The sequence below is a fragment of the Ornithodoros turicata genome, chromosome 7, assembly GCF_037126465.1.
Source record: "Ornithodoros turicata isolate Travis chromosome 7, ASM3712646v1, whole genome shotgun sequence".
Taxonomy (NCBI): domain Eukaryota; kingdom Metazoa; phylum Arthropoda; class Arachnida; order Ixodida; family Argasidae; genus Ornithodoros; species Ornithodoros turicata.
The window spans coordinates 26,528,349-26,541,185 of NC_088207.1; the positions used below are offsets into that span (position 1 = coordinate 26,528,349).

At 47.6% G+C, this 12,837-nt stretch overlaps 1 protein-coding gene across 1 annotated transcript in view; it reads left to right on the forward strand.

Annotated features, from left to right (window-relative positions):
• LOC135400726 (solute carrier organic anion transporter family member 74D-like) overlaps nucleotides 1–10,047 on the forward strand; it is a 31,386-nt gene extending 21,339 nt beyond the window's left edge. The window contains exons 8-13 of the mRNA XM_064632594.1: nucleotides 395–559; nucleotides 885–1,080; nucleotides 6,216–6,360; nucleotides 7,098–7,267; nucleotides 7,871–7,935; nucleotides 9,077–10,047. Of these exons, the coding sequence (XP_064488664.1) occupies nucleotides 395–559; nucleotides 885–1,080; nucleotides 6,216–6,360; nucleotides 7,098–7,267; nucleotides 7,871–7,935; nucleotides 9,077–9,366 (1,031 nt within the window). The 3' untranslated portion in view covers nucleotides 9,367–10,047. The remainder of the gene's footprint in view (nucleotides 1–394; nucleotides 560–884; nucleotides 1,081–6,215; nucleotides 6,361–7,097; nucleotides 7,268–7,870; nucleotides 7,936–9,076) is intronic.
• The last annotated feature ends 2,790 nt before the right edge of the window (nucleotides 10,048–12,837 follow it).

The following is a 12,837-nucleotide window of genomic DNA, read 5'->3' on the forward strand; positions in this document are numbered from 1 at the left end:
CGTAGCGTCTTGCGGCCTTTTTGTGACACTTACGCAGTTACGTTGAGTGTCACCCAAAGCACACCGCGCTTAGCCCAAAATCAGGAGTGACATTAGTGAGTTTTACTGCATCGTACGCTATCGCCTTTGCGTACGTAAGAGATAGCGTTGGCGGTCTGCGCACGCGCAAAACATGAAAAGTAATTCGCGCAGTGCGCAGAACCACCACGTTATCACTTAAGTAACGCAAAAGCGATAGTGTAAGATGCATTAACACTCTCTATTATCATTCTGTGTGATGGTTTCTCTTGAGCGTGCTTTGCGGTGAAGTCCTGTTTAGACTCTACTGCTATATATCAGCGTTCTATATTAATGTTGGTGCCTTACGCCTCTATCGTGTCTCTTATCTTCGTAGCAGTGAAGGAAGCCGTGAAGCGTCTCTTGAAGAATCCTCAATTCCTCTGTCAAGCTGCGGCTCTGTCTTTCATCGTGAACGGACTGATGGGCTTTCTCTTCGCCATGCCCAAATACATGGAGACACAGTTCAGAAAGTCAGCGTCAACCGCCAGCCTTTTCTCAGGTGAGCCGTCCCACACAAAGCATGAAAAATAAATAAATAAATAAGCAAACAAAATTCACAGACAGGAGATGACCAGTGAATTTGGGATTGGCGCTCTGGGGGTGCGCGTGAGACCTGTAATTCTAATTAATCACTCAATTGCTGAAGAGATGGCATGGCCGGGTTCTAAACGTCTACTGGAATAGCACCGGAATAGCTCCAGAATGGTAGATTCTTTCTCTTTGTTGTTGTTGTTGCACTTCATATCCTGCTTGGACATTAGTGTTGTTCGCACTTGAAAACAGCACTATACGACGCAAACTTTTCATGTCAAAATCTTATGCAGGTTCCACATCACTGGTCACGATGCTGGTCGGAGTTCTTTTTGGTGGCGCTGTTATTCGGAAGGTCAAACCGAAGGCAAATTGGATATCGGCTTACATTATATTCGTGGACGTATTTCTTTCCGTCTGCTTCTTCGGTGCCATGTTTCTCGGCTGCAGACAGCTGGATATGGCCGGCACAAGGTCTTCACTAGGAGGGTGAGCACTGCGTTCCACTCAGTGATGGGCAGTACTTGAAGTTCTCGGTACTTAAGTATTATACTTAAAGTACTTTTTGGAGTACTTTCACTTACTTCACGTAATCCTGCTGAATAATACTTTCTATTTTATTTGAAGTACATTTCGCTGTGCTTTCCGTCGGAGTACTTCAAATATTCTTCTGTGAGCCTCTAGGTCGCTGCACGACAGACGGTGCCGCGTCCGGCTGTCCACCACGGTGTTCATTGTGGTGTTTACAGCGCTGCGCCTCGGCCTATTTTAGCCAGTTCGCAATTCTATCGGAGCCGATAAACTGGCATATCTCTTCCATGCACATGTATATAGCGTACATGTGTGCTTTGTCTGAGGGGTTGCATGTGAACGTAGGTGTTTGCATATTAGTCCCCGTAAAGAGCTAAAGGGCGTGGCGTGAAAATAGGATGATGTGTTTGAGGGTACTTAATAAGTATACTTCAAGTACGTTTCTCGCTACTTTATGCTTTACTTCAAGTATTTAACACCGGCAGGTCGTTTTACTGTATTTAAAGTACATATTTTTGCAAGTACTTAATACTTTTCTTGAGCTACTTTTCCTGGTAATTTGCTCATCACTGTTTTCCGGCCACTATTCCGCTATTGTACGTATGTATGGTTTCTCATTCTTACTGTATTCGTACCGTCCATTTGTTATTGAGCGAACGGGTAGGGTAGCCAGCAAGAACTTTCCGAGTCGGCGATGACACAGAAGTGCATCGGTGACATGTTTGCGAAAGACCTTCCAAGATCCCTCGCTGCCATACTTCTACGTGTGCAAGGGGGGGGGGGGGGGGGGAGGGATCGGTTTTTCCTGGGCCGCCACTTGTTTTAAACTGTCTAGGAAAACACACAGACAAGTACAGCCGGTGCCGGGCTTCGAACCCAGATCACCTCCCAATCTTGATGTTTCCTTTTCTTTCTTTTTTTTTTAACATGTGCGACACTGTTTGCGAGAGCAGCTCTTCACATAGTCTTCCCACTCAAACCCTCTACGTGCACGCTGGATACTGACACTGCTGGATATCAGCAGGTATTAGAGAGTCTTAGCTGACCGTTTTGACGTTCCGCTCCGCTTAGGTGATCCACTGAGAGCGAGCGGAGCGGGGGTAAGAAAATTGGTTTTAGCAGGGCGATCATTCTGTTTTCCGTTTCGCACCGCTAACGGCGCTTTCTGTCTTTGTACACGGGACGCATTGGAACAAGTGCAAGTGATTAGCTAAGCTTTTTCCAGTGAAAGCAAGGCGGTACTGTTCATTATTAATTTTTCATTATATTTGAAAATAATTCCATGACTGTTGCTTGCATAATAAACCTGAATATTAAAAAAGGCAGGTCGGCTTTCCAATAGCAAGGACTGGGTCGACTTTGGTGCAAGCTTCTTGTAAACAATAAATTTGCGCTTGAAGCTGTCTATTCCGGGTTCACTTGTGAACTTTTTAGAGTTCACAAGTTAGTTTAGAGTTCACAAGAGTTACATGTTTATAGGATCCTCGTCGATCCGAGAACGCTTCCGGAGCCGCTGCTGAGACGCATCGCCCTCAGCAGCAGCAAAAGACGACGAGGGCAGTGACAGGTGCTCACCACCATCTTGACGTCCGGTAGTGCGGACCGTCTCGTGTCTCGCTCCGCTCAGACAGCGCGGCAGCGGAGCGGAGGTCTTGCTCCGCTCACCCGCTAACGGCCAAATGTCGCGCGCATGCGCAGTTGCGTGCTCGCTCGCCGGCTGAGCGGAGCGGGGGCACGGTAACGGTCAGCTAAAACTCTCTATTGGAGACCACGCGCAGAGCGCAATCTTAAAAACAGAACTTCAAACTTCACTACGCCGAAGGTGAACCATTGCACAGAATGATACCTTTATTGCACCTGATTTTTGGAAAGCGCGGGGCGTACGCCTTTTTTTTTTAGAGTTGACATAAGAGCATAAATTATGTCACAAATAGGCGTACGCCACCCGTTTTCGGCAGATTAGGGGTCTTAATCGCTTTGCACGTTCAACTTAATGAAACCAGTCGGCAGAACGAGCCGCGAGGGCCAGTTCTCACTTGGCGACGCCCGAGGCGGCGTCGTTAGCGGGCGGCGGAAATAGACGCGTATTTCCGGTGTCGGGAGAGGAGAGACGTCGAGCGAAAAAAAAACAACTGCCATGCCGAACGTCTTTCACGACGTCGGCGAGAACTGCCGAGAACGACAGCTGGCGACCAATTAGGTAACACAGAAAGGCCACGCCTTCTGATTTTTCGTCTGCTTTGGGCGACGGAATGCCACTGTGGTGGGAACATGGAAATCGTGCGCGCTGACGGGGCGGCGGAAATGCACCTCTACATCCGCCGCCCGCTCACGACGCCGCGTCGGGCGTCAGAACTGGCCCTTAGGCTAACGAAACGGGTAACACGACGACGACGCCGACGACGCTTGGTCGTGGTCACAATCTCTGCTCCTCGTCGTTAGTCTTCATCTTCTTCTTTTCTTTTTTCTTCTCCATTTCTCCCTTCTCCTTCTCATCTAATTCTCATCTTCTCCATTTTCTTCTGCTTCTTCTTCCTTTTCTTCTTCTGTCAACCCTATTATATGGCATAGTTGTCGTGTAAAAATAACGAAGAAGAAAGGATGCCATTTTATGTATAATCGTGGAGCAAAACATTGGCTAAAGGGACACTAAAATGCCACCACAGGTTCACTTCAAATTATGTCACACGCTGTGTTAGTTTCTCACTTGTTGTTGTAATTCAGAACTTTGATTCCGTTACGAAGCTACAATCAAAATTATACCGGACTTCTTTCTTGCCTCGGCCCTATACGCCGTGAACGTCGCTTCAGCTCGTGCATCGGGTATACATCGGGTATACGTCGGGTGCTTTTAGTGCAAGCATGCGCGTGAACGAGTCTGCCACGCCATGGAGCAGTCCCGGCGAAAAACATAGCGCGACTTACGACGCACGCTGGTGTCGCTGTCCGAAGGACGTGGAGATTATTGTTGTCACTGGAACATTTGGGATTACCAGCTTCCGTGGCATAGTGGATGATCGCTTCCCACGCTGAGACTGGGAGGTGACACAGGTTCGAATCCTGTCACCGGCTGTGCTGTCTGGGGTTTTCCCCGGGTTTTCCGAAGACTTTCCAGACGAATGTCGGCACAGTTCCCCCCTTAAGTCGGCCCGGGACGCATACTAACCACCCTGTCCCCTACCCCTTCCTGCTGTCTTCTCTCCATCTGTCCACGTCTGTACGCCGCTCATAACCACAGTTGCTTCGCGGCGCTAACAGGCATGCGCGCGCTTCTCCTGCTGTCTGATTGGATGCCGCTGGTCTTTGCTTCACGAGGATCCATTCGTCGCCGCCAAAGACGTCTCTGTTTTCATTACGTTTTTCTTCTAAACGGTAGCGCTGTGTGAACTAATTTTGCGTGCATTATACGAATTCAAACACGGACTTTCATTTGATAACAAGTTGTTTTTGCATTTTAGTGTCCCTAAGTTTTAGAGATCTGGGGCCAGGTAGGACAGAAATAGTATAAGTTGTCGTCTCGTGGTGAACTCTCTGCTCGGACCACAGTCGAGCAATATGAAATAATGGTGCAGCTTATACAGGAGCACGAAAATCTGTTGGGGGAGGCACATTCGCCAGCTTCGCTATGGAAGCTTCCTTCCAGAGCCGGCCTTTCCAAGCCTGTAGCTGGGAGTAGAGCGCCTGTCACCGACCATTCCCTTGCACTCTAAGAAAAAAAAAAGGAGTGAAACGGGGAGTAATTGCAGCTTCTAGTCCCCTAGACTGCAACTACTCCCCATTTTAGTCCCCTAACCCCGACATTTACTACCCAGGACTGCAAATAGTCGCTGAACATCGTAAATGGTCTTCCGAACGCATTACAACAATCTACGTAAATATGTGCCCTTGGTCGATTTGATGGCATAAGGCTGTATAACTTAGCAATTTTCCAACCGCACAGCGTAAGAAACAGTTAGCGCTTCTTTCTTCATAAATTGTGCCCTATGTATGTCGCAAGATTTTATGTCACTCGATATATCACGGTTGACGGTTTGATTCAAAGTATTTTCATGCATGCTCACGAATTATGTACCTGAGACTTTCAGAACAGAACGTGAAGTGCAGTCTCCACCCTGTGACATTCATTTACTCCCGTTCATTTACCGTATTTTCACGCGTATTAGCCGCACTGCAGATAAGCCGCAGGACTCGTTTTTAGATACATTTTGAAAATGTTTTTGCAGATAAGCCGCACTCGCAGATAAGCCGCGGGTAATACGACGCGACTGCTTTGTGCGCTAAACCAGTGATGCATATACAAAATCAACAGAGACGCTCAACGCTCGTCAGCGCCGTACTCCTTGCCAGCTGCCCTGTTCACGTACTTGTCCGCGAAGTCGACGACTTTTAGTTTGAAGCCGCTGTCGTGGCTGTGCCTCAGCGTTGGAGCCATGCCTCGCCTCTAACTGCCGTGCCCGTGTCCACGAATGCTGCTGCTATAGTCAAATGAGAACTGACGCTTAGCTGACCACGTTTTATCCCGATGACAGGTGTATTGAACCCTTCTTGTGGGTCTGCCGACAAAGGAGACCGTGGGGAAGGCCATAAGCCCTGTCCACATTCCGGTGTCGGCATGATGTATAACAAAGGAGGTCAGTTCTAGTGTTCTACTAAGATCGGATTGTGCCCTTGTTGCGTGTTTTTCGTGGATTGACGGGTTAGTCCACTCGAATGTGGAGTGGACCCGCCCCTGTTCGGTATTGTTCGTGCACTGGCAGGGCGGCCCTGTTCCGAAAGACATGAGGCACTGTCGGCCCTTTCGTTTAACCCGGGGTATGGGGAAAGTACCAGGGAAAAATAGTCACCAGATAAGCCGCACCCACAGATAAGCCGCAGAGTGTCCGCGAAAAAAATAAATCGCGCATAAGCCGCGGCTAATACGCGTGAAAATACGGTACTCCCTCAATGAACTATTTTTGTGGCAATGCATTTAGTCCCCAAAAGGAGTAAAATTGCTCCTTTCTTTCTTAGAGTGTGCCATTCTTACTGTTCCTTACGCGTTTTGCTGTAACACTCGGCATGTGTGTGTTCATTGCGATATGCGTCATGTGCAGGCTGAATCTGCTGAACAAATGCAATGGAGACTGTGGATGTACGACGGTAGTGTTCCAACCCGTGTGTGACCCAGAAGATGACATCACGTACTTTTCGCCGTGTTTTGCTGGTTGCAAAGGCGTCAATGCATCAAACAGCAACCAAGTAAGTGATCTCACGTAAAAAATAGTTGGCTCGTGCGTATAGAGGATGTCGTTTTTCCATTCCCTGGAGCTTGATTACGTTGATTTGTAACGTGGCTCAATTAAACCTGCCGCCTTTTTGGTTCCAAAGTCTTCGATGTCTGCAGAGGACTCCTGTGCATTTTTAGGACTGTTGTTATTTGTGGAAACGTGTCAAAATATGCACGTAACTAAGCGTAAATTCCAATAGTGAGGTACATCTTTGGGAATGGTGCAGAGAGTGCAGTCCAGTTCGGTGACACTTTTACATGTATGAACGTTACTCCACCCCGCTTCACATGCACCCTAAGTGTTATCAAAATGGCGTACGCCCCCCTCGTCTTCAGGAAATCAGGACACAGAGAGGTATCATTCTGGTCGCTGGCTAGCGTTAATCGTGTGTCATTCTGTTTTTAGAGCCAGGTTTTAAAACTGCACTGATGTAGTTTCTTGCTGTTTGGATTTAGTACCGCCTTTATTTTGGATTTAGTAGTAAGAGACGTGTCGCGCAGAACTGGAATGTTCTGGAAGTTTGGAATGGGGGCCAAGTGTTAGGAAAACTATGCAGATAACAGGCCAGTAGAAATATACGGTATCTGGATGCATTCGGCTTCTGTGCCAGAAGTGTGGCATTTCAGCCAAATGATGACAGCGAATGTGATCCCGAAAGCGCGCCTGAACTAACGCTAGCTTAGTGAATGCGATGCCATCACGGATCAGATGCTGGGATGCAGGTGCGTCCAGGGGGCCACCGAAGAGACGCCAGGGACTCCCGACACAGGAATCTGCTTCAGCGAGTGTAGCCTCTTCGTGCCGTTTGTAGCCGTGCTTTGCCTAGCCAAGACCATCTTTGCCACTTCGCGCGTCGGAACAGCACTCATCGAAATCAGGTAGGTAGAAAATTGCACCGTCATCTTATTTTCTGTACAATATAGATGACCTGTATTTAGAGAACCTGTGCATATAGTTAGACGGGTAGAAAATCCAGCGAACTGGTAAGGAAGTATGAAAGGAAGTGCCTCAGGACGAGAGCCGCCGATGTTTCGAACAGAGACTGTTCTTCTCCTGCCCAACGGAAGTGCCTCAGGACAAGAGTCGCCGATATCTTGAACAGACACTGTTCTTCTTCTGGGCAGAAGAAGAACAGTCCTCTCGTCCTGAGGCACTTCCTTTCATACATGTGCATATGGTTGCTGTACAAGAGCGAGACCCACGTCCGGAGCGCCAGCATCGCTTAATCCTATGTCAGAACGCCGCACACTGGCTTCGTCGCTGTTAGCAACCATGATGTGTTTTCATTTCTGGCTTCCAAATATGTGTAATTGTTCGTGAATACAGCACTTTCTAATTTGAGGTTAATGATTGCAAGTGTAACGTTTATTTAGTTACGACCAGAACTATTGCCACATTCTGTCTGTTTCCGTTGGCGTGTTCCGTGCACATCACACAAAGCTAAATTAGCAACTTCACAAAGAACACGATCATACCTGCAGGTCCGTCCACCAGAAGGACAAGACTGTGGCGCTTACCCTCCTCTTGATGCTTGGGTCGATTTTCGGTAAGAGCTCGAAATCCAGTTTAATTCATGAAATTGCCATCACGATAGACCATACGAAATATTTCCGCTGAACGGTCGCCTTATCACTATATATATAATTCAACTTAAAAAAAACACCCCCATATATCGGCAATGAGCGAAGTGGCGAAACATTGGAGGTGCAGCCCTATCTTACCCCCATGACGTTGGGGGAAGGTGAGCCCTCATTTGCCAGTGGAAATTCGTCGGCTGAGAACACGGCACCGCTCTGACCACACACGCTTCGACCGAGCCGGGTGACGTCACGAGGCGGGCGACCTGGTTGGCAATGCTCCTGTCGTCACAGAGTGACGTCAACTGTATCCATTCTCGGATGGGGGTTCTCGGAAATAGCGTGATGGTTTCTGGAGCGCGTGTCGTCTGCTCGCTCGCTCGCATGGGATTTTGATGTCGCGCGAGATTTCGAGATATGGTAATACGTAATCAAGAATTTACGCCTCTAATCATTGACTTGACTGCTTGACAGAACAAAATAAGAAGTGATTGACAGTGACGTCACGGTAGCAAAGACACTGGCTATAAAATTCAATTACAAATAATTGGTTGCGAATTTGATTGATATACTTTGTACGGTGACTGTATGTGAGCATCACAGGGAAACATGTAACAGCGTTGTTTTAGCTTTGACTTGGAACCGCCATGGCTTGCAGTTGCGCTTTATGTCAAGTCACGCATACTTGACAAACTTGTAAAGCAGGTTGAACGAAACCTGACTATTTTTCATTAATTTCCCCTCTCGCATGTGATTTCACGTGACCGTGGCACAGCAAACTAGGAAACTAACACATCAAACAAAGATTTGTAAATAATAGTCATTGCACGACGCATGAGCGAATTCCACATTTCATTTAAATTTTTAATTTGCGAAATTGAAGTTTAATGTCCGCACTGTCAAGTCGAATTAGTCACTAGGCAGGACCAGCTTCGACAATTATTTTGCGAATATTCAGGTACATAACCTACCGCCCCGTGATGCCATAGCCGTCTTACACTTATCATTGATACATCACTACTGCTTTCGGGGCACCTTTCTCCGTCGTTTGTTTATGTTTTCATTTTCCATCAATCAATCACTCAGTCACCCTTTCCTTTGTCATCGTAGGTTTTGTACCCTACCCTTTGGTGTATGGAGCCATCATGGACAGCTGCTGTCTGATCTGGAACACAAACTGTGGTGCACAGGGCAATTGCTGGCTGTATGACGCCGATAAGTTCCGGTATACTCTACACGGAACCTCGATGGGATTCGTGGTTGTGGGCGCCGCGTTCAACTTCCTCGCCTACACATTCCGCAACCGTTACGTGGTGCCTGCGCCACAGGAGGAAGACGATGACGAAGATGTCGTTTTTATGCGAAATATGGGCCACCCTGGGATGACTCATTCGTCTTAGTGACCATAGATTGCTTTTATAAAGCAGTTGAAGATGTTGACTACTTGTGGTGTCAATGGCGACAGCTTCGTCCTATATATTACGCATTTCGTGGCACACTTACTTTTTTGCGTTGAAAGTCTGCGAGAAAGTAGCAGTACACTACATAATTTCGCTACATACCACCCTCAAGGCCAGCCTCTGCGCAGAATCCTACCCTTGTAAAGAGTACACAAAATCTCAATGGAATGTAGAAAAGTGTAGTCTTTAGATCCCTTGTCACAAGCGTCTATTCTGTGTCGCGAGCCTTGAGAGCCAGGAAGAAATCCTAGTAGCTGGACAGGTTCCTTCTAATATGAGGAAAGGGCCACAATGGGCTAAATACAAGTATGTGTCTTGCTAAATGTACTTGCTTACACGGTAGGAACTACTGGAACTACTGCTCAATAGGGAACTACTGCCTTCCATGGAAAAGGAATTGTAGACACTGATGACGTCGTGGTTGTGGAAGTATTCTTGTTCATCGGACTAGATTACTGTAGCGTGAAGAAATACGCAGTCATAAAGCATACACAAAAGTAACCGGGCAGACAATATTAATCAACACACGGTCTCGTAGACAGCTGCTCGATGTATTGGTTGTGTGAGTTGCAAAACTTCGCGCAAAATGCGCAAAAATAAATGAATACCAGAGAGCATGGACGTATGGACGTCGTCTATTCAATATGTCCCTGACTACCTGGCCAAGGTAGCGGACCGCATTCTCCGTACGCCACTGGTAGGTACTGCCGCAGCGATAGACAACTGCCTCACGCGGTTCAGTCTCCTGCCGCTTCTCAAGGACATACCACACACGGCGACAACAACAACCCGTCTCGACAGGAACAGGACGTTTACAGTGCTCCATCTAAAGTCGCTGTCCTGGCTTCTAACGTCGATCATTCAAATGTTGTCAGTGGCGTAGGCAGGAGGGATGGGTGATTTTGGAGTTCAAATCCTCTGAAATGTTTCCACGCTCACTCCCCGCAAAAGAAAATATTGGTTACGCCGCTGAATGCGGAATAATGGCTAACTGAACTGCACTCTGTGAAAAGAAAAAAGAAAAGGAAAGGAGTCATATCTGACTTGGGGCAGTCAAATTTTGACACGTATATAACCCCCTTCTGGAATCGAGTGACTCCATGCCCTGCGAGAATAGCTTCGCCCCCTGTGAGCGGTGGAACTGTTTAATGCTTTGTGGATCGAGTCATATGCCCTTATGACTGTAGGTCATTTAGTGTGTGTATATGGTCATTTGGGCCGCTTTTTTATCACCTTTCACAGTGGATTTGTGAGGTTAGAACCCTATTTTTAGTGTATCTGCATGACTTAGGTAATTACTCTTTTACAAAAGTTCCTCTTTACGACTGCTGCAGCTCAACTGCAGAACATGCACGTGCTGGAGACGGCCTCCAAGGGTTGACGAAGATTACGATGGTGGTCGCATCTCTTATTGTCTGATGTCGCAAAGGTGCAATATTATATTCGCATCTCTTATTGTCTGTTGTGCCAGAGTCCTTCTGTCTTCGGCGCAAGTCCACTAGTTGAGCTAGTAAGAAAGCTTTTCGCTCCTGTGGAGAAGGCCGTCCACTTCTTGCTAGACCACTCTACTGTTTTAATCGCCAGATAAAGTGGCACATACGCAGGAAAGCTGGTAGATGAAACCCACAATAAGGAAGCCTGAGCGTGGGCGATCAAGGGAGGGGCACACAGAAACAGTTCAAGTGTTTCTGTAGCTGACTATGGCTAGGCGTCCGTAAGGCGAATATTTATCTGATTTCAGGAGAATATTCTGGTAGGTACCATCGCAAAGAAGAGAAACAGCAAAGGGACAAGCGCACAACAGCAGCGAGGGATCTGTCTATCTATGGTAGCACCAGAGATAACAACTAGCCATATAGAACAATTAACCGGTGCCCAGTGGGAAATCCAGAGAGAGAGACCCACAACTGTCCGTCCTCTTGTCGCTTACGCTTTTTCAAATGGGGCTTTCCTCGCCACCTCGTTTATCACTCATAACGAAAGTTGCCAGGGAACCGTCAACTGTTCGGGGTCTAAACGTCAGCAGCTGTCTGGTTTAGCTAAGGCCATCAGACCAATCATGTCGCTGTTTCTGTTACCTGCTGCAAGGGTAGTAAGGCATGATCTGTATTCTCGACTGGTCAGCGATGATGTCGATCTAGGTCCTCGACAGCGTTGGTCTCTTACCTGCCGCGCTCGCTTACACTCTACGTCTATCACTCTTCCAGGCACACCTGGGTATCCAACTAGAGCTCTAGAATACCACTGGGTATCCAGCTATCCAACTAGAATATAGAGGATTCAGAGGTACACCTTCGAGGCACGCTGGGCACATTGGAGCTGATGTGGCACATTTTGTTCGTTTTCAGAGACTGTAGCGAGCACTCAGGTGTCCCTATTCTATTCCCGTTACTTATCTTTAGACCTAGCTACCTACGTGATGCTGTCATGGTTGCTATCTAGCGATGCGATGCTGACTCTGTGTGATGCACAACCAGTGCGGTACTGATGATTGGTTGGAAAAAGAAAAATACAGAGACGTGGGTCCCGAGAAAGCCGGGACAGGCTGGTCAGCAATGTGGTACTCTTCATCGACTATGGCTAGGCGTCCGTAAGGCGAATATTTATCTGATTTCAGGAGAATATTCTGGTAGGTACCCTCGCAAAGAAGAGAAACAGCAAAGGGACAAACGCACAACAGCAGCGAGGGATCTGTCTATCTATGGTAGCGCCAAAGATAACAACTAGCCATATAGAACAATTAGCCGGTGCCAAGTGGGAAATCCAGAGAGAGACCCACAGACGTTCGTCCGGTGTGAGATAATTATTTTATTCGAACTTGATGGGAGTCTTTTGTTTCGAGTATTTTATTGCGCAAAATTTTCGGGTTCGCAATGCTTCCAGCAGCTCTTAGAGCGTCTGTCACGTATCATCCTGTAGACATATATTTGTATATCCGGCGGATGCAGCGTGAAACATGCCGAAAAACGTAAGATAATCGGTTGGTTGGTTGGTTGAAAAAAAAAAAAGAAAAATATGGAGATGTTGGCCCAACTCTACATTGGGCCGGCTACTCCAGTACGCTTATAGTAGCGGGGTCTGGCTACCAAGATGATACGCAATTACATAGTTCGCATCCGTTCTCTGCCTACAACGCTGTGGTTAAGGAGTGATCCGGTGTCGCTGTCTCTTGCACCGGTACGACAACCTCAACACCGTCCGTCGTGTTCTTGCCGTCGCTAGAGCTTGTCTCTTCAGGAGACAAGACGATGGAACTCAGCAGGGGTTCCTTATTGGTGGTCAGCATATCTTCCTCGACGACAGCCGCGCCTTCTACCTCAACCGTGCCGCTCCATGTTCGGGAGTTCCGTTTCTTGTAGTAGACATCGGACTTGGCGTCGGAGGTTGCAGACCACGCGCACGGGTACTGTC